The 21,511-nt window shown below is 36.0% G+C and overlaps 1 protein-coding gene across 1 annotated transcript in view; it reads right to left on the bottom strand.

The window, feature by feature from the left end:
- Positions 1-12,684: 12,684 nt before the first annotated feature.
- Positions 12,685-21,511, bottom strand: part of antxr2a (ANTXR cell adhesion molecule 2a) — a 41,504-nt gene continuing 32,677 nt past the window's right edge. The window contains exon 17 of the mRNA XM_027138404.2: positions 12,685-15,589. Within this exon, the coding sequence (XP_026994205.1) occupies positions 15,551-15,589 (39 nt within the window). The 3' untranslated portion in view covers positions 12,685-15,550. The remainder of the gene's footprint in view (positions 15,590-21,511) is intronic.

Genomic DNA, 21,511 nt, shown 5'->3' with positions numbered 1-21,511 from the left:
CAATATTTCCCTATATATATTCTCTCTCTCTCTCTCTCTCTCTCTCTCTCTCTCTCTCTCTCTCTCTCTCTCTCTCTCTCTCTCTCTCTCTCTCTCTCTCTCTCTCTTGACCCAGTGGAGGTCAAAAGGACAAACATGTAGATGAGTAATCATTTCAAGTTTTAGAGAGATTTTCCAGCAATCAAATAACTTGGATAAGTTTGGATGTGTTTGAATTTTGCAATGATTTATATAATTTATAGTTCACCACTTAAATGTCTTACTAACGAGCCTTTAGTCGGAAGGTGCTTAAATTACAGAAAGTTCATGCCTTGCCCACTTCTTCCCATACCTAAAAGTGTATAAAACTACATAATATTGATGGATGATGGAATCAATCAGATGGATCACAAGCATTTCTTAACAATGAAAGTGATTGAATTACAGCACTCTAAGCGTTAATACAGCTCGGGATCATAAAATGTAAAAGTAAAGGCAGTTTTAGGCTTGCTTTATTAAAACGAGGAGGTTATGTCCCATCCCACTAGCTCTAAAAGTATGAGTTATGGGCTCTTACAGGAGTATTAAGTGCTGAAGAGTAGAGATTAATATCCAGATGATAATGTTATTGAACATTGACAGGTCAACTCCTATCTCACTATGACCAAAAGTGTACTATATGAAGGATTCAAATTCCACTGTATTATATTTAATAAAGGATTTAATAATTGAGGAAACTTTTAGATTTAATCTATCTATATATTTGTAAATGTAATAATAAACATAGACACCGATCATAGCGATAGTGCTGATGCATAAAATGCTGAGGATGGAAAGGAGTGGAAACCAAAGTCGCTAAGTTTTTAGTTAAAGTACAAGCACGGTTGTTCTCAGAAGAAGCATTTTTACTCATGAAACATTACTGAAATTATTAGATTATTAGATTAATCTTGCACAGATTTGGGAAATCCATTATGTTATCCATGATCATGTGGAAAACCAAAGTGCCATTCGAATGAATGGGGTTTAATAAATGATGGGAGACAAACAATAAAAGGACGACACCTAACATGGACTAAACGTAACTCAGGGTAAACGTAACTAATGATTCCACCTTGCATTCAGCAAAGCGGCTCACTTAAATATCTCAAGGACAATCACACAGAATGGGGAACAGGTGTGGGGATGGGAGGAGCAGACGAAGGTGGGGCAGCCACGTGACAAAAACAACAACAATCGCACATGGCCAAAAGTCCACGCTGATCCCTGACAGTATATAAAAAAATAATAGCATTTTGGAAATTGAAAAAGACAACATCTATTAGACAATTGAATATTGAGTTGATTTTGCTTATCAAGTCTTAAACTCAACTGGGCCAAGAAGTGCTATCTGTATAATAATAATCTCTTTGGAAAGTCACACAAATTGCAATAGAAGCAAGTGTCATTGGAATTACAGCTTAAATCTTGTACGGAAACTATTATATATGTTAAATATATACAGTATATTTTTTTAAATTTGGGTTGCAAGGAAAATCATTCAAATCTACTATAATATAGAGCTCTAGTGTTACCAGAGAAATTAAGCCCACAGACTTGGATCCCTCTGCCATAAGTTTAAGACTTGCCCTTAGTTAGATCCTTCAGTATTATACAGAATATACTGTAAACTTGCATTCAAATCCATGACACAAAACCAATGTTTTTTCAATCATCATATCATTCTGAACCGAAAAGATCAGTCCATGAGGGAGCTGCATGTTTCACGTTAAAATGTTCTGCGTGAGCAAAATCTACAAAAGTGTTTCCAAACACATTTATCATTACAAATCAATTTGCTTTTAAAATTGTTTGCATGATGTTTGTCTGGGTTCCAAATACTTGTACTTGTTTATACACAAATGGTTATATCCAGTGTGGGTTAGTGTGATGGAAACTGGAAAACTGTTCTTATGTATAGATACAAGTAAACTTCTGTGAACAGAATAATCACATAACATGACACAGCTGGTATAGAGGAAGTTTGTGTTAGCTGTGGAATTTGTATGCTTGGATAAATCATTTTTAAAGCTGCATTGGCAGTAAACAAACCAGTCTGAGTAAAAAACAATTTGCGTGTTTTGTAGGGTGGAACAATGAAATTTTCTCTTGCCGATTGCCTGCAGTTTAGGAATTCAAACCATTAAGTCCAAAATTTGCCTGTAGGAAATTCTGGATTCTGTAGGAATAAGTGCATATGGATCAAATAAGGACAGGAAATTGCAGAAATTGGGAATGACAAATAAATTTCTCACAGATCTACTCAAATCACTACACTCAGAAAAAACAGTTCCTCAAATGTTCTCGGGGTTCTTGGCTTCCAAAACGCATTGTACTTGGAGCCTATCTGGAAGGGAAATGCTCTGTTTCAGGTTTCTACAAATAGTTTAATGGTTTCTCCATAGAGAGACATAGATCTCTTGTGTTGAGCTGTGGCTCTCTTTGTTCTCTCTACAATTCTTGCATTTGTTTTGGTTTAGTTTATTTTTGTCAGCTCCTAGCTGCGGATGAACAAAGTCTCACTTTTTGGTCACATACAGTAAATATGCTGGCTAAAACAATACACACAGATGCAATGTCTACGATGCTTGACAAAGGAGTACTTTTATTACATATCCAGAATGTTTGCTGCTGTTATCCCTCTTATAAAATTATCACAAAATAAAAAACATGACAAAAACAATGTCAAGGCTTAAATGTGACATCACAGTTTCTAGTTTTTTATCTGTGCGTGACATTGGCATAAAAACACCGAATTGTTTTTATCCTATTTCTGTATCCAGGCAGGTATTAATCCAATCCTAAATGTAATCATTTTTTAATCAAATGTGGCTATAATCAGCTTTACTTACAGCAGTTGTTTGTGTTTAAATGTTTGGGATCACACATTTTGTAGCCATTACGTCATTTCTACATTTTATGATGTCCTGATCTGTTTTAAATTCTTAATTGAAATATTCTCTACCACTGAGAGATAAATTCCCCAAAAGCATCATGGAACAAAAATCATTGTTAAACGGTTGAACGAGCATCACATCTGACACACTCACTCCCAATTAAGACAATCATAAATTTACAATGCTTTTGGGAAACCCAGTCCAGAATGATTTAGCACTCTGCTTTTTATTGGCGTTCTGCAGTCTACAGTCTCAAAGCTTCTGCGTGCTTGTAAAAGTCCATTCACATCATTTAGTTAAGTAAGTGAGATGCCATTTAGATTAGACGAGTACAGTAAATAAAAAAACATATAAGGTTACTCAATTAGAAATAGAAGTTTAGTAAAAAATATAACAGATTAGCAAAGCTAATGTCTCCACACCTAAATGTATTTGTGTATTTAAAAGAAAATAGTAGTTGATTATAACTTCAAGATGTTTGTGTTTTTTTAGGCACTGTTGTATTTTCCAGGTCTAGCGACTTGTACTATGCAACTATGCTGTCAAGTTTGCACGACTATCACTGCTTTTACGATATAAACTGAAATTATACTATAAACACAGTAGATTCTTGTAGCCCATATGACTGAGTTTTTCCTGTTTTTCTAATGAGCTAAACCACAGTATGCTTGATGTCCACTTTTTTGGCATTTGGTTAAGATTATAATTTACATACAGTACTGTATAACAGTGCATATGATTTTTACTTTAGAAGAAAATGAAAAAGCAGACAAATTCTTTAATACAGTGTGATCAATTTGAACACCTAGTATTTTTTTAACCTATTATTGCCACAGGGGGGCACAGTGGCTTAGTGGTTAGCATTTTTGCCTCACACCTCCAGGGTTAGGGGTTCGATTCCCGCCTCCGCCTTGTGTGTGTGGAGTTTGCATGTTCTCCCCGTGCCTCGGGGGTTTCTTCCGGGTACTCCGGTTTCCTCCCTCGGTCCAAAGACATGCATGGAAGGTTGATTGGCATCTCTGGAAAAATTGTCCGTAGTGTGTGAGTGTGTGAGTGAATGAGAGTGTGTGTGCCTGAGTTCACAGGCTCCCCGTGACCCAAGAGGTTCGGATAAGCGGTAGAAATGAATGTATTTTTCCACAAACCCAAGACAATAATAAAGAAGATCAATTAAGAGCAACTCTTTGGTGAACTTGAAGAATAAAAAGATGTGAAAAGATTCTTAGTTCTAATATTAACTCGCTCTCACTGACCTTCAGTAAATGCTCTAACCTGGTTGCAGAGCCTTGAGCTGTGAGTGTTTGCAAGGAAAAGACTCACCTCACTACTCTCAATACAGTGATGACGGGTTAGGAAGCCTGAGGACAAGTAAGCATTTCAATTGATCCGAAAGGTGTTCAGTGGGGTCGAGGTCAGGGTTCTGTACAGGATACTTGAGTTCTTCCTTTTCACTTTGTGAACAGAGGCATTATCCTGCTGGAACAGGTTTGTGCCTCTTAGTTCCAGTGAATGGAAATTGTATTGTTATACTGTAGCATACAAAGTCACCATGCAGTTGTGTGATTTAATCTTTGTGGCAGCAGTTTGGGAAAGACCCACATATTGTATAATGTTTTGCCATATAGTACATTTTAGCTGCTTGTTCTTTTCTTTAGTGTTAATAACATTGCAATCTCTCTCAATTGTTGCAGAGAAAACAGATCATGTTGCCCCATAACTAACCAACATCATGGTTTATTTACCAGGTAGATCAAGGTAAAATCCTTATTAATAACAAACTTTGTCGAAATTAATCTGTAATGCCAGATGTTTATCTACTGCAGGTATTTCCCTTTCAGCTTATTTGTGTTGTTTCTCTTCCCAAGCCCAGAAAATGATGGTGAATTGAACTGTTCCATCACCCGCTGACCCCTTATCCAAGCCATAAGAAAGACTGGGCTTGTCCCTCCCTTGTGCTTTTTTTTTCATTTTCACTAAGGATAAAGTATTTATAATCACTGGATTTTATATCCACCAAAACAGCTTGGGCCCATCAGCAAATTGCAATGGCATATGGTATAGGTTTATGATTCATCTGGCACTCGCATAGCAATGAGGGTCCATCATCCATCGACAAACACAGAAAAAATATCGTAATGTTCCACGATGCCAGCAACAGGGAAGAGTTGCGTGGGAAGGCTGTTTGCTTGAGAACTTGGAGCAGCTGAGGTAGTAAAGCACGTTGTCTTGGCCCCACTCTCCCGTGGCCAGGTTGGATTAAAGTTGGCGTTCGCTCCAGACAGCCTGAGCTGGACCAATCTGGAGATGGGTGATCTGCTTTAACATGACTTTACAAACAGAAAGAAAGAGATAATTACATATGTGATGGTGTTGCTTTCTCAAAATAGAGCTGATTTTGAGAATGAATACATATTTGATTCCTCATTTTGAATGTTGCTGTTGTTTTGTAGACTTTAAAATGGAAATGGAGTAGAGCCCACATCATGACTTTGTCAAGAAGCTATCCACCTAAATCTCACCTCCTCTAGTGATTCTCTAACGTTCAAAAGCTAGCATTCCATCTCAATAATTCTGACATACCATGATAAACCAATACACCTATGTTGCTTGGTAATAACTACCATACTCATGCCACAGAGTGGGTTGATGTGTATCTCCAGATTAGAATTTGACAGAGATGTCCAGGTAGCAGTAGCACAGATTTCTTGGAACAACCTTCTAAGTGATACTTAAAAGGGTCTTGTGACCGTACACAGCTCATGGACACAGTGGACTTTGGGAGCATTATTGTTTTTGTCTGTGCCACTGAAAAAAACATCTTTAAAGTGTTTTATTTCAGTCGACTCAGCTGTGCTGTCTCACACACAGAAAATCAGTTGCTTTCCAGCAGCATGGTTTGGTTTAAATCAGCTCAGATCAGCTCAGCACTGCTGTCACCTACACATACTGTACAGCAGCACACATACATCAGCCTCTTTCACTGAGAAAAAGAAGGTAAGGCATTTAAAGATGCTCATTCCTGCACACTATCGCTACAAACTCCTGCTAAACCCTGCTGGATGTTTAGGCCACATGCAGGTCAAAGTGGTGATGCCAATTACCTAGTGTTTCAGTTGGGGTGAGGTTCCAATAGTCATCATTCAACTCAAACTAGAATTGTAAAGTTTGTGTGTGAGTGAATGAGAGAGAGTGTGTGTGTGTGTGTGTGTGTGTGTGTGTGTGTGTGTGTGTGTGTGTGTGTGTGTGTGTGTGTGTGTGTGCCCTGCGATGGGTTGGCACTCCGTCCAGGGTGTATCCTGCCTTGATGCCCGATGACGCCTGAGATAGGGACAGGCTCCCCGTGACCCGAGAAGTTTGGATAAGCGGTAGAAAATGAATGAATGAATGTAAAGTTTGTTGCGACAAACTTTGATATTGGCTTTGACAAAGCAAGTATCCGCAAAGGCCGGTGTTTTTTAGAGGCAAGTGGACATAAGGATCAGTGTTGCGTTTGGAGGCAAGTGGACAGAAATCTAGGGTGCCAAAACATTTGGAGGCAAGTGGATACAAGCATGTGACGTCATCCAAATACTCTTGAAGAAGTTCCCCACATTGGACAATCAAGACTGATTGTCTTGATATGTCACATGTCCATGTTGTGCTAATTTTTGATTTTGCATATGTACCGAAAGACCAGTCAGTACACCAATTTAAAACTTTGTTCAGAGTTTCATCCTAAAGGAGCTGGCCGAGTTTGGTGTAGACAGTTCGAAAGCTTGCCGAGTTATAAACCTCCAAAGTTTATCATTAGAGTCTATGGGGAAAAAAGACCATTTTGAGACCCAGTACCAGAACTCGGATCGCTTAGAAAAGTAATAGCAACAAACTTCAGACTAGAGTCTACAACATATCCGAATTTGGTACATGTGGCTCAAAAGCCCTAGGAGGAGTTACTCTTGATAAATTTTTGTCTAAGCTTAAATAGGAAAACAGAATGTTGGCTTCTACAAAGCCAACATAATTATACTCTCTGAGTGCACATTGGGCACCACAATTTACCACCTTGGTATAATTTAGACTCCTTCCAGACTTTTGAAAGTTTTAGAATGTATAGAGAGAACAGTCACTGATACATTATTCGGGAGATTGTGGGAGCTGTGACACAAATCTGGCGGAATCTGGTAAAATATAGCCCCGTTATGCCTGTAAGCATTACTTCAAAACTTTAATTATGAAAAGAGTAGTATGGGATTGAGATCCATGGGACTGTGTATTCATGTATTCACAGTCCCAAACGTCACTTGTTGAGAAATATGAAAAGCACAGATGGCTAAAGGATGGCAACTTACAGTAGGAGAAACTTAGAGGTGATTGTTATACTGACCAATGATGCTAGTGTGCAGCAAACTCACTTAGAGAACATGGAGTGATGGCAACAAGGCAGTCAAGCTAAGGAGGGAACTCAAATTAAGATAGCATTTGAAAAGTATTTAAAATTTGCGCTCATAGCAGCCAAGCAAACGTCAGGAGACGATTTCATTTTATCATAAGCTTTAGGGAGCAGGGTTCTTGAAAACTAAGTGCCATGCCAATTTCCTGATTAATTTAATTTTGTTAATTTCATGCAATTACTATTTTTATATAATTACTTGTTATTGGTTCTTGATGTTGCTGTTGTTCCTATGTGTTAATATTTTGCCCACAGTAGGTTATTTACTGCCAATGAAGCCATTTGTATTAAACTGAACCGAATTGAATCTGAGGACAAAAACCCTTTCACCAAGCAATGATCTCACAAGGACTGGTCAAAATGTCACCTCACACAGGTTGCACATGAGATGTGCAATTTCAAACATTAGCACAAATTTCCATAACATCTGCTCACAAATTTTAAAAGCTGTTTGAACCTTGCTTTAATACTGGGTTTTAAAATGTGATGACAGGAAGATCACCTCTAGCCATCTCTCCTCCCCATGTTCATTAAATGAACTTTCCTGACCAGCAGCAAGGTGACTCTGTGTGCAGTGTTTGAGGCGAATAAACGCTCCTCGTTTTGGATTGGCTGCGAGGCTCCATGCTCATTTTCATTGCCAGGTTGAGTGGAAGCAAAGGCTGCCTGCACAATATTTTTACTCTCATCCAGGGGCCTTCAGTGAACCGGCACTTGTGTGTTGGGTTTTTAGCATTAACAGACGGAGCTCTGGGCCTCCAGCACTGAGGTGAGTGTGTTGGATTCTGAGTCAGCGCATGCCTCCTGGCAGTTCAATACACATATTGTGCTGAGCCTTTTTTCTGTGCTCTGCTTTTCTAGTAGGTAATGTTAATATTCAGGTATCATCAAAAAATCTGCTTCATACATGGATATACTAAAAAAAATAAAAAAGAAATCTGTTCATCTTAATGTGCTGTGCTCTAAAATTTACATTGTGGGCCATAATACAATAGAACATTTGTTTATGAAATATGTGGTAATTCCATTCAATTTATTCATTTTACAACTGCAAACCCTTAAAGAAAAGTGTTATTGTGTGGAAAATATTTTATAATTATATATTTATATTATAAATATATAAATATTTTTAGAATTCCCTTAAAATGTATATTGTGTATATTTTATATGTACATGTTTTTATTATTATTATTATTATTATTATTATTATTATTATTATTATTATTATTATTATTATTATTATTTTAATTTATAATTTATTATTATTATAAATTTAAAAGAAGAAGCAGCAGCCTTTATTTTGTCACATATACACTACAGTACAGTAAAAACTTTGGAGGTTGGGGTCAGAGCACAGGGTCAGCCATGATACAGCTACCCTGGAGCAGAGAGGTTTAAGGGCCATGCGCAAGGGCCCAACAGTAGCAGCTTGGCAGTGCTGGGGTTTGAACTCTGATCCTCTGAACAACAACCACTTGTATCACTGTGTATGTAGCAGTGTGTACAACAATATACACATTTATAATACCCACAACTCACATTTAGTCCATAATTATTGTAAAAATTGTACATAATTTTAATTGTACAAAATTTTACATGAAAAGTTTCACCAAAAGAAAGATGGTGAGAGTTTTTTTTTTTTTTTTTTTTTTTACTATGTTCAAGGACAGAACTATCCTAATTACAAACAATCTAGCAGTCCTATTTGTGGTATGTTTCAGACTCATGCACAGGGTTTTTTTGGGATAGGATTCAGCTTTACCACAAAGTTGATCAGAGAAAAAAGTGTTTATGGAAGGTTTAACATCCATAAAAATAATTAAACTTAACCATACAAATCAGTTCAGTTACTCACCACAACCTTCGGGTTATGTCCTAAATGTCAAAATTGTTGAGCAAGAAAGCCATAAAAGTATAATCCTCCACCTGTATAATCCCTGATCCTAGAAACAACAAAATAACTTACAGTATGAAATGGATAAGGTTTTATTTGTTTTAAAATACAAGTGTGAAATTGTACGCTTCCAGAGAACAGCCACATTATGAAAGGTTATTATCCAGTTATATGATCCCAAAGATTCTGTAAAAACTGTGACGACTGAGGCTTAAGGAGCAAAACAGCTGCCTAAACCAGTCATTTCACTTAAAACCAACCACAGGAAGTGCAGTTTCATTTTATTACTGCCATAAAATCAACATATGGTCTTTTGTCCATATGGTCTTTATCTCTTTAGACAAATGCCTTTTATCGCTACACATTTCAGTACAATTTTGATGATAATGGTACAAACATATATTAAAATACACTGCACATATAATACATTAATAGGTTAGCCTGTCTGGTCAAATCCCCCAAAAATTACCATCTATGATAGAAAGGTATCAGAACACACCATGCATCTCAGCTTGTGTAAAGGGTTACATGGCTGCAGACCAAACACCCACAATGGGCATGTGAGCATCAGAACTGGACCATGGTGCAATAATCAAAGATTTGGTCTGATGAATCATTAGTATCACATAGATGGCTAGGTGAGTATGCATCAGGAGGACCAGGATGCACTAGGGGAAGAAAGCAATGTTCTGCTGAGAACCTTTGGGTCCTGGAATTCATGTGAATGTTACTTTGACATGCACCACCTACCTGAACATTGTTGCAGACCAAGTACTGTACACTCCTTCATGATGAGAGTATTCCCTAATAGCCATGGTCTCTTTTAGCAGGACCCCTGCCATGCCGCAAAAAGTTCAGGTCAGGAACGGTTTAAGGAACATGACAGAGGTCAAGGTATTGATTTGGCCTCTCAATGCAATTGAGCATCTAAAGGACGTGCTGGAGAAACAATTCTGATCTACAGTATGGAACCCCACCTCTCAGTATACAGGAACTTGGTGCCAGATACCACAGCACACATTCAGAGATCTTTTGGAGTCCATATCTTGACATGCTAGAGCTTTTTCAGCAGCACAAGGGGACCTACACAATATTAGAAAGGTGGTTTTAATGCTATGACTCATTATATAATCTAATCAGGCATTTTCATGCTTGATTATGTATTAAACATAAAAACACACCAGGGGTTTTGTTTTCTGAATTGTCCAGGGCACCACTTTCTAGAATCCATTTATCTTTTAAACTTTCTTTTTTTTATATAATGGGAAGATAAAACTGCAAAAATGGAGTTATTCATTTAAAACTTGGTAATTCAACATTTCCACATCATGAGCAGACCATCAGAGGGTGTGAACGCTGTAATAACGAGCCATCCACTGCTACTAATTTGTACTACTTTGCCTGTGTGGACATGCCATTCTCTCTTTTGACCTATGGTTGAATTAAAGTTGTTTTACTGCTAAAAGCAGCTTCATGAAACTTCAATCACGCCTCATTTCAGAGAGCTATGGCCCTGAGAGGTGTGAGATGGTGTTAGTCATGCATTGTAATAATTCAAGATTCAGCTGGAGTGTAAGACTGAATGTAAAATCCAGCAGACTGGAGCAGGAAAAGTGGAAGTAATAAAGTCTAAGGGTTAAAATCGGTTCAAATTCAACACTACAATCATTTTACTCTTAACATAATGATCTAAGCATGAAAGACACGAGAAGACATCTCCTTAGAGCCATTCTTATGAAGTTTTTTTCATTTTTATTCAATATTTAACAATTCCTTATACTGTATGTAATTCGGAAGGGGGGGCACGTTGGCTTAGTGGTTAGCATGTTTGCGTCACACCTCCAGGGTTGGGGGTTCGATTCCCGCCTCCGCCTTGTGTGTGTGGAGTTTGCATATTCTCCATGTGCCTCGGGGGTTTCCTCCGGGTACTCCGGTTTCCTCCCCCGGTCCAAAAACATGCATGGTAGGTTGATTGGCATCTCTGGAAAATTGTCCGTAGTGTGTGAGTGTGTGGGTGAATGAGAGTGTGTGTGTGTGCCCTGTGATGGGTTGACACTCCGTCCAGGGTGTATCCTGCCTTGATGCCCAATGACGCCTGAGATAGGCACAGGCTCACCGTGACCCTAGAAGTTCGGATAAGCGGTAGGAAATGAATGAATGTATGAATACTAACGCTTTAAACCCAAATCTTTATTCTTTAACAAATACCTTCTCAAAAAGCTTTACAGATACATTGGACTGGAAAAGTATGAAAGAATTCTGATATAAATGTTGATTGCAACAGCAACTGCCTTTATATCTCCAGTAAAAGTGAGTTAACAAGTTAACAAGTTTTCTATTTATTTCCTAAAAACAGAAATGTCAGAATTACTGTCTTGTGGTAATCACACATATGTTGGATGTAGTTCAGTTTGGATAAATGTTCCAGTTTTTCCTTTAACAGCCTTTCAGTCTAAAACAGGAAATAGTGTTAACCAAGACCCACAGATTCCAGCAGGTGTATTATGAAATAAGTGGTTTTGCATCATTTAATAATTTTATTTGTCCTACATCTTTAGTAATCACTTCATCCTGGTCAGGGTCATGGTGGATCCAGAGCCTATTATAGAATGCAAGTCCATCAAGTCCACCAAACACACGCATTAACAATTACACACTTCTAGTGGCAATTCTGTGTAACTGATACACCTACATACATGATCTTGGAAAGTGGGACACATGAAAGCATGGGGGAAACGTGGGAGATCAAAATCGAGCCATTCACCCTGGAGCTAATCACCATGCTTCCCTTGTATTTTATATACAAACTAAAATAATAATAATAATAATTATTATTATTATTATTACTAATATACTAATAACAACAAAAATAAAAATAATAACAATAATAATAATAATAATTATTATTATTTGTATTTTATTGTTGTTTTATTATTATTATTATTATTATTATTATCATTATTATTATTATTTTTATATTTTAATCAAACTTAAATGAAATGTACATTTATAAAACTGAACAATATGCTAAACTTTTGAATAAATAAACTGTACCCGATGAGGTCAACATAGAAAGTTAGTAAGTTTCTTTAAGTTTCTTTAAGTGGAATTCCTTCTTGAAATAAATTAAGAAAAGAACCATGTAAAAAAAATATGGAATTAATTGTAGAGTTTGTATTCTGTGTTGTCGATGGAGTTGGACAGTACTTTGTTTAATGCTATGAAAAAGTTACTTACATGAAATAATTACTGATAAAGTATCCATAAAAGAGCAGAATTAAAAGCATATGAAAATGTGGGGTTGAATCTTTGTTACTGCGAAGTGTTTTAAGCTGCACAAAATGCTCAGCTGAGCGTTAATCTGCTTATGTGTGTAGCTGATGAATCTGTTGGTGTTCAATGATACCATCTGGGTGCTTATGCACAGTGACCACAGTTCTCCTTGGCAAAATATAGCTACATTTATTTCATACAAATGGACAGAACAATAATGCAAATGAAATGTTTCAGCAAAGCTCCATGACGACGGATTTCACTCACAGTGCAAAGCAACGTTTTACAGGATAATACAGGATATTTTAGCACCTGTGAAGCATTCTACTATATCTGTGAATACTGCTGCAATGTACAATACACTTATAACCACTCTGCGTACACTCACTAATAATGCCCATGTGTGAGGCATCACCCAGCAAACTTGTTTTCACTCATTTTTCACATTTTCAATATGCATATGAGAAATATTAGCAAGATTTAATATGAATAAAAATGACTGGAACAGAAACGGAGGATCGTAAGGTTGGAACAGATCCACATCAACTTGTGTGTTATTGTTAAATAAATTATTCCTGAAAATGTACACGATTTCTCCTTTGGATGCCAATTAAATTACACATTCAGTTTAAAATCACAGCATTATCATTAAAATTCATAAAAACAAAAATGTTAATAAGACACTAGTGCAATCTTATGTCAAGCCCTAAAGCTGAACATTTGTAATTAATTGAATATTTTCATTTAAAAAATATTGAAACATTTTCTGCTAATTTTCTGCTATTATTATTATAATGATTGCTAGTATTTGTTTATGTTTTTGCATGCCACTTAAAAAATGAGTCTAAAAAAAGCACAAAAAATATTATTATTATTATTATTATTATTATTATTACTACTACTACTACTACTACTACTACTACTACTACTACTAATAATAATAATAATAATAATAATAAAAACAGACCAATTTCCATGCTGGTGCTTTTGATTACTAAAAAGTTTACACACAGAACTAGATTGAAATTTTAATCTTGTAAATAAAAAAGGTGCAAAATTGGATTATGAGGCACGTCAGTATAATTGAAGCCACAAATCCCTGTGAAAGTACATTATTGTGCAGAAATAGTAAGAGACCCAATGTGATAATTATAAAAACACATAAATATAAAATACATTTAAAAAGAAAAAGAGTGGAAAGTATATATATATAAATGCTATGACTCAAAGCTCTCCACAATAGTGCACTGGAGACCAAGGCTGAAATGTGCTGATAACTTTTATATGTGAGATAGTATAATAAAAAAGCTGTGTTAGTCTGTGTAAATATCAAATTAGTTTGAATATCAGTTCATGAAATTGTGACATTTGTTAAAATAAGAATGACAAATAATATTTTTGTATGCGCCCAAAAAAATGCAATGAATTTGTTCAAAATACGCTTATTTATTTATTTATTTATTTATTTTTAAGACTTTTTTTTGGTTTGCGGCCTGAGGAGTAAATCACGGCTTTCAAATGAAGACAACAAAGGAATAATTAGAGCGGCGTGCTTTGGCATTTCCCCTACTGTCTACATGCTCTCGTCTGCACACAGAATAGGAGCGTCTGCACCCCTTTTTCGTTCCCCCTCAAACTTGATGGTTGTTGAACTTATTTTTAGTGTCATTTGATAAGCTTCCCTGCTTGCATCGAGACATCCCACTGACCCAGCCACTGGTCATTGTCTATACTGCTTCCCATCAAAGCTGGCGCGCTTTGTCAGATTTCCACTCGAATATCCATTCTGCATCTGAAGTAGTGCATCCAAAGTGACTGGATCGTTCGAGCCTTTTTTTTCCCTTCAGCTGCTGCCCTCTTCCCCGACGGCATTTCTATCAGCACTGGCATCATTTCCTGAACGGCGTCATGACAGCGCGTCGGACGGATGTACAAATAATATATATTGCTTGTGTGTGTGTGTGTGAGATGAGGATAATATCTGGAAATGAACAATACTCGTTCGTCTGACACCCTTTCAGAATTCGTATTTTGGGATTTGCATGATGCGTGTTTTAATTCCAACTGATGCACACACAGTAATGGGTCATTAGGTGTCAAAAGGCATAAAAAAAGATGAGCACATGCTTTGAAGGATGCTGACTGGTTGTGCCTTTAATTAATTTAATTAAGTTTGATACTTTTAAGTTAGAGATTTTAAAGATCAGCTGTGGCTTGACGGCTATATCTCTATATTTATATTTGTACATTAAGGTGCATTTTTAACTGAGGGAATATATTAGTTACAGAAAAGCGCCAAAAGGTAGCTTTGGTCATGTGATGTCTCGTGGAGAGATACTGTAACGCTCTGTTAATTACTCTGTTCCTGAGTGCGTGATGATGGAAAGGTGTCTCTACAAAACTAAAGGGCAAAGTCCTAGCGCATCCAGGACCTTAGGGCGTTCTGTCTACAGTTTGTCATGCGTGTGCACTTCTCAGTGTTAAAATGACAGGATCTGCAGTCACAGAGGTCCCGCTAGGCACTGGGCGATACTGGAGAGGCTTTGTGGTGAGACATTGCCAAGAGGCACTGGACTTTCTGCACTCACCAAGTCTACTGGGATTATTGACTCCAACGCCAAACAGACTTTCTCTTTTTTATTTTCCCCTCTAAAGTAGCCTCCGTCTGTGTCCTTAAAATTAGCTCCTTTTTTTTTCACCCCCACATAAGGCACAATATGGTCAGAATATGTTAAACCCTTGGTGTGTATAAAAATACAACCCAAATGTGGCACAAACTCTTGTGATTGATTCCTCATACATTAATCTTAAAATATTAGGAAGTTATGCCTTTAGACATGGAGACAGATTCAGATATAATGGCATGGCCAATGGGATCAATCGAAAGGCTGTTAAACTAATACATGTTGTAATACAATGGCCAATGGACAAAGAATATTTTCTCAAAAGAAAAAAAAAATCAAATAAACAAACCCTTAAACAGTTTTTTTGATTTTTCCTCTGATATTTTCTCAATATTTTTTGATGCATGATGTCTTTCTAGCGATGAGAAACTCGATTGAAATTCATGCAGCGTCCCTGAAAGAGAAAAAAAAAAAGACATTCAGAAAAAAATCTATATAAGACGTACAAGACATTCCATGAACATTCATATATTTCTTAGTATACCACAGGCACCTTTTCATAATTGACTAATATTTTAATGATTTATTTTTATCCTGAGGAATAAATCTGAGAAAATTGAATGAATGTAACATGATTTGCAGGTGATGTTTAAAACAGAGCTTTCATAAATAAATAAATAAATAAATAAATAAATAAATAAATAAATAAATAAAAATAAAAACAACTACATAAAAACATAATTCTAAATATTTAACTCTACACTTAAATCTTGTTGACTTCGTTTTTTTTTTCTTTTTAATTAAAAAAATATCTACCATGTTCTGTTAGTATTTTAAAAATCTTATCATTTTCCTCAAACATGACAAGTAACTTTTATAGTGAATTTATAAAAGTCTAATATCATTGCATTCTCACAGAACTATTAAAACCTGATTTTATTTTGGGCAGAACATTTAAATATCAAAAAGCAAAGACAAATAAACTTATGATGTGAACTTGTCTGTATTCAGCAAAGATAGATATACTGTACTGTGTGCTAGATTTACAGGAACACAGTTTCTGCTCTGTTTTCTGAATGTGACTGTGTGTCTGCTGGCCTCCTGGTCGCTCAGTGGCAGAGTGTAAATAGTTTATTGGCTTCAGAGTGTGGTTCAGATCACAGGAGACACTTAAACAACTGGCAAAAAGAGGGAGCTCTCGCACAGCTTATTCCTTTACAAATAGATGTGTACACACACGCACACACACACACACACACACACACACACACATACACACACACACACACACACACACACACACACACACACACACACACACACACACACACACTTCAAGAAAAGACATTGCATTCAATATATATATATATATATATATATATATATATATATATATATATATATATATATATATATATATATATATTTATATAACACTATATATGCTTACAGTTTGGAAAATATAAAGCATGCATTGTTTATCATTGCTTGGTCAGGGTAGGTTACTGCTGCTACTAAAAAAAGTGATGTTAATGTTCAATAACGGTGTGAATCAAAAAATCAAAGTAGGGTTAGGGTTAGAATACAGTTACAGTAAAGTCGTGTCCAATTTTACAGAGGATAAAACACCACCTAATGCAGTATACTTATTCATTTGTAAACTAAGTTGCATTGATTGAATCCTGTCTTTAGTGTGAGTTAATTCAGTGGGTAAAGTGTCTGAGTCAGTTGTAAGCTAGCTCAGTTTGTTCTGCCTGGGTTCAAACCCCAAAACTGCCAAACTGCCATAAGTTGTGTCCTAGTGCAAGACCCTTAGTCTTCATGTATCCTGGAATTTTTTTGTTGTTAAAACATCAGCCAAAAGAGCAAATGTACTAGACTTTGTCATTTTATACTGTGTAATATATTTCAGCATGTTACTATAAACATACTTATATTTGTTTTTATAGCATTGTTGTTAGCTCTGTTTTTGTAAGATTGAATTTACAATAAATTTTTACAGTGTATATAAAAACAAAGACTACTATGATCGTTTAGGTAACAATTAGGCAATTTGTTTTTTCATTATGTTAACTCATAATGTTACTTTATTACATATCACCACTGCCATGCATCTTTGTTTAAAAATACTCTACTGCCAAGACCATAAATAAATGCTTTAAGTTGCCGTCATTTGCCCTACTTTTGCAAGTGCTAATGCACGTTGGACAAAACCCGGCAGTGCCGTATACTCTCCACGAATGGAAGGCTTCTCCTGTAAGCCGCGTGAGGCAGACCCTCTGTGCTAGATCTCGTTCTGTCAACAAATAAGGCGCATCAGATGCTGTTTTGGCCATGGCCCGACTACGCCGTTAAGTTCACTGGATTTCAAGAGCTTTGACGGAGGAGCTATGAAAAGCTGCCCTGCTCTGCATACAACGGCCTAGAGAGCTGACCAGGTGTGGTACAATACGGTCAGTCCCGCTCTGAAACACTCACTCCAACGTAGCAGCAGGCTCAGGTTTGGCACTTCCTTCTGCACTCTGTGCCATGGTGGCCTGAGGTGGGCAAGACCCTACCATAACAATGCCAAGAAAATAGAAGGATAGAGGGCTAGAAATCAGTGGTGATGGAATCAGATAGATAGAAAAAAATTTGCATAATTCAGCAAAAGCTTTAAAAACTCCATATTACAGGAATATTGTCATTTAAGACGAAACTGCTTTGATGATTATATGCTTTCTACTGCAGTTAGGCTTTAACAAAATCACAACAAAAAATGTTCTTATCGTTCTACAGTCCATGGACCAGCTTCATACATCTCAAGAGAAAAAAGGAAGTAAAAAAGGAAAGATCATGGCAGTTTATGTAAACATAAAAACCTTTCAAAACACTTTGATTTCTGTCCATCTTATGTAAAAGCCTCAGTCTCATCAAAACGCTCCGCTCTCTATTTCAAAACATATGTAACACCTATAGAGATCAGCCAAACTCACACTGTATGGCATCATCTCCTTTCTATGTTCTTATGCTTGGAGGCATTTATATAGCACACAACGTTGATAGCGTCAGGCTTCAGAGAGCATGTCATGTGCTGACTGTGCCGTGTGTTGGGGCACCAGGCCAATGGACCAGTCCATCTGCAAGTTTGCATCTCATCTTCTGATAAACCCGTGCACTGGAACAGCTTGAATCCCTTGAAATTAGAACTCTCTAAGGCGCTGTTTGGCACTTCCTTGTTCTCTGAGTAACATCGTTAAAATTTTGAATAAAATACTTCAACAATGTAAATGACCAAAAACGAGATTTTTTTAGTCATCTAATAAATAAATAAATAAATAAATAAATAAATAAATAAATAAATAAATAAATAAATAAATAAATAAACAAATACTGACTCTAAGCTATTTAATTTAGTAGGGCGTCTCACTGAAAATTCTAGAATGATGCAATACTGCAAGATTCAGTCACTCCCACTCCACATATTGAACACATTAAAAGTTCAACATGTGGCTAGAGCTACAGCTGGAAGTAGGCTGATGGTTAGTCCCAAAAGATACAGCAAACACTGAAGAATGGACATCTTACTGAGAATGAAGTTACTCATAAATCTTTAGACTATTGGTGTAGTCTTAGTTAAGCTACATGTGCATGGTGAGGATTAATCTTAAACACTAGTCAAACGTTTCATGACAACCAGGATGGAGTTTGAGTAAAACAAATGTGTCTTTCAGTTGTACACAGTTCAAATCTTGGCTTTGTCTTGCATTGTATTATCTCATATGAGGAACATTATAAAATCACGATATGTCAAGCTGATTTTTTTTAATACAGCTCATAAATACTGCAAAGTGTATTTCATAAGATTTTTTTAAAAATTATTATTATTATTACTGTCACTATGTCTGCTAAGTGCTGGGAGTCAGCTAATGCAAGGCTGATGATAACTAATAAATAAATTGTTGGAGTCATTCTCATTGTTTTTCACAATATACACACTATTAATTAATTAATTTATTATTTTTTAATTATTATTATTATCATTATTATTATTATTATTATTATTATTATTATTATTATTATTATTATTATTATTAAATAATTAATTCATAGTTTAATCACTTTAAAGCTTACAAAGTTTTTTTAAGATTTTTTTTTAATCAAAAACCCATTTTCTCATGTTTCTGTTCAAAAATAATCTGGTATCCTTAGATACAATAAAGCACATGAGGGATAATATTCTTAATATGTTTTCCAGAACATGGATATATAAGACGTGACTTATGCTTAAACCCTTCTCTGGATACTTACGTATATCCCCTTATAAATATTGATGTGACTTTGGTAAATCTGAATGGCCCTATGTGTAGAAATATGGTAGAAATATGTTTGGTAGCAGGAAAATATGGTTCCTTAATCAATACTTAATTACATAATAGTTTATTACAGCGATTAGTAATTGGTGAGGATATAATATGCCAGAACTTGATAGCTATAAGTGGTACAGTAGCTCAGTGGTTAAGGTGTTGGAATACTGATCAGAAGATCGTGAATTGAATTCCCAGTGCCACCAGGCTGCCCATGAACAAGGCCCTTAACCGTCAATTGCAGTAATTAGTAAGATAAATGTAAGCCTCTCTGGATAAGGCTGTCTACCAAATACCAATATTGTTAAGTTAGTAAGTATTTAAGAATGAATTAAGGAACTTTATTGTAAATTGTTACACGGACTACTATTTAAAAATCAAACTAAGTATTTAAAGCTTGGGCTACTAATTGACACCACTTGGCCCAAAAGCAAGGGCCTTAACCCATGAAAGCTGTGATATAGAAATTCAAGTGTACTGCATGAATACATAACAGTTAAGGTTTATTTTATTTAAAAGGAGCGTACTCTAAGTGTTCCAGTATCAAAATTTAACATCTACAGTATATACTGATTAATGCATGCTAGCAATGTGTGATTCACATACCAATTTAGTTTATACCAATAAAAGGGCTTCAGTATGTGATATACACAGACATAAAATAGCACCGTGCTAACATCAAATTTATCTTAGAAACCTTTCTGAAAAAGAGGACATACAGTGGCATATGATTAGCAAACAAACTTTGAGCAGTTCTGCACTAAACTAGGAGACACAAAGGGAAGTGATGCTTTTTAATCTGGAACTGATCATAAAAAACTGTTATGCTAAAATCCAGCATCATAACATTTGCATATAGTTTATCACCAGGTCCATATTTACTAAGATGACAGGGGAAGAGCTAAAAGAGGGTTAAAAACACAATAAGTCTCAGTGGCGTTAAGATACTGGCTACCTACAGTATCTCACCATTTGATCGATTGGTAATTTGAATATTCCGACAGTTGTTTAGATGCATCTGAGTGCAATGGTGAAAGCAATGCTCTGTAAGTTCAAAGCCTGTCAGAATAACAGATGATAGGATACAAATAAACCCATATAAATGTTTGAGAGCAGCATTAGAGTAGAAAAAAAGCAACTGATTTGTCCTTTGATACAGTATCATTACACTAAGAATCGAATAAAAAGTCATTTAATGATTGATTATAGTTATATTATTCCATTGTTACCATTTTGTCAGTATAGTAATTAAAAATAGTTTAATATAAACACTTAAATGAAGTAGATTATTATAGTGCTTAGTAGTTACTGTGGAACTACTCTGGTAACACTTGATTAGTTACCTCTCAGTTAGCATTATTAAGGAACTGCATTATAAAGTGTTAGCAGTGCTTATGGCTTGGGCTTTTGATCAACACTGCCTAGTTGTCGCTGTTGAGCACATGGGCAAGGCCCTAAACCCTAGTAAGCATGGATATCCACAGTATGACTATTAAGATCCCATATAACAAGAATGTTTGAGAACAGAAAAAAAGCTATTGATTTGTAATGTGATAAAGTATCACAATAGAACGATCGATGCTTGACCAGAAAACCAATTTTCAGGGCTACCATGGCAAACATTATGCTTGGCTTAAAACGGTGCGGAAATCCATGTGTTTTAAAACAGCAGGTGTTTAAACGCAGTAACATGCGACAATAAAAGTATACAATGCAGCAATAAAAGCAGCAGTAATGGTAATTAACTCCTCTCATATAGCTCTGAATGTTTTTATGAATAGAAGGTGTGCAGAATCGTGCATCATATGCTGGGACCAGAAGACTAAAGCACAAATGGTTTCAAGATTCAACCATAGGCAGAGTGACAGGATTTTGACTCAGTACCAGGAAGCTGCTGCTTTCTTAAACCACCGTTTCAACCTCTGGTAAAAACCATATATATCATAAATATACTCTAGCACACCAGTACACTAAATCACAACATTAAAGAGATCCTGTGTATATTTAACATACAAAGCATAAAATAAAAT

This window comes from Tachysurus fulvidraco, chromosome 9, assembly GCF_022655615.1.
Source record: "Tachysurus fulvidraco isolate hzauxx_2018 chromosome 9, HZAU_PFXX_2.0, whole genome shotgun sequence".
Classification (NCBI taxonomy): Eukaryota; Metazoa; Chordata; class Actinopteri; order Siluriformes; family Bagridae; genus Tachysurus; species Tachysurus fulvidraco.
This window is presented reverse-complemented; position numbering and strand designations above follow the sequence as displayed.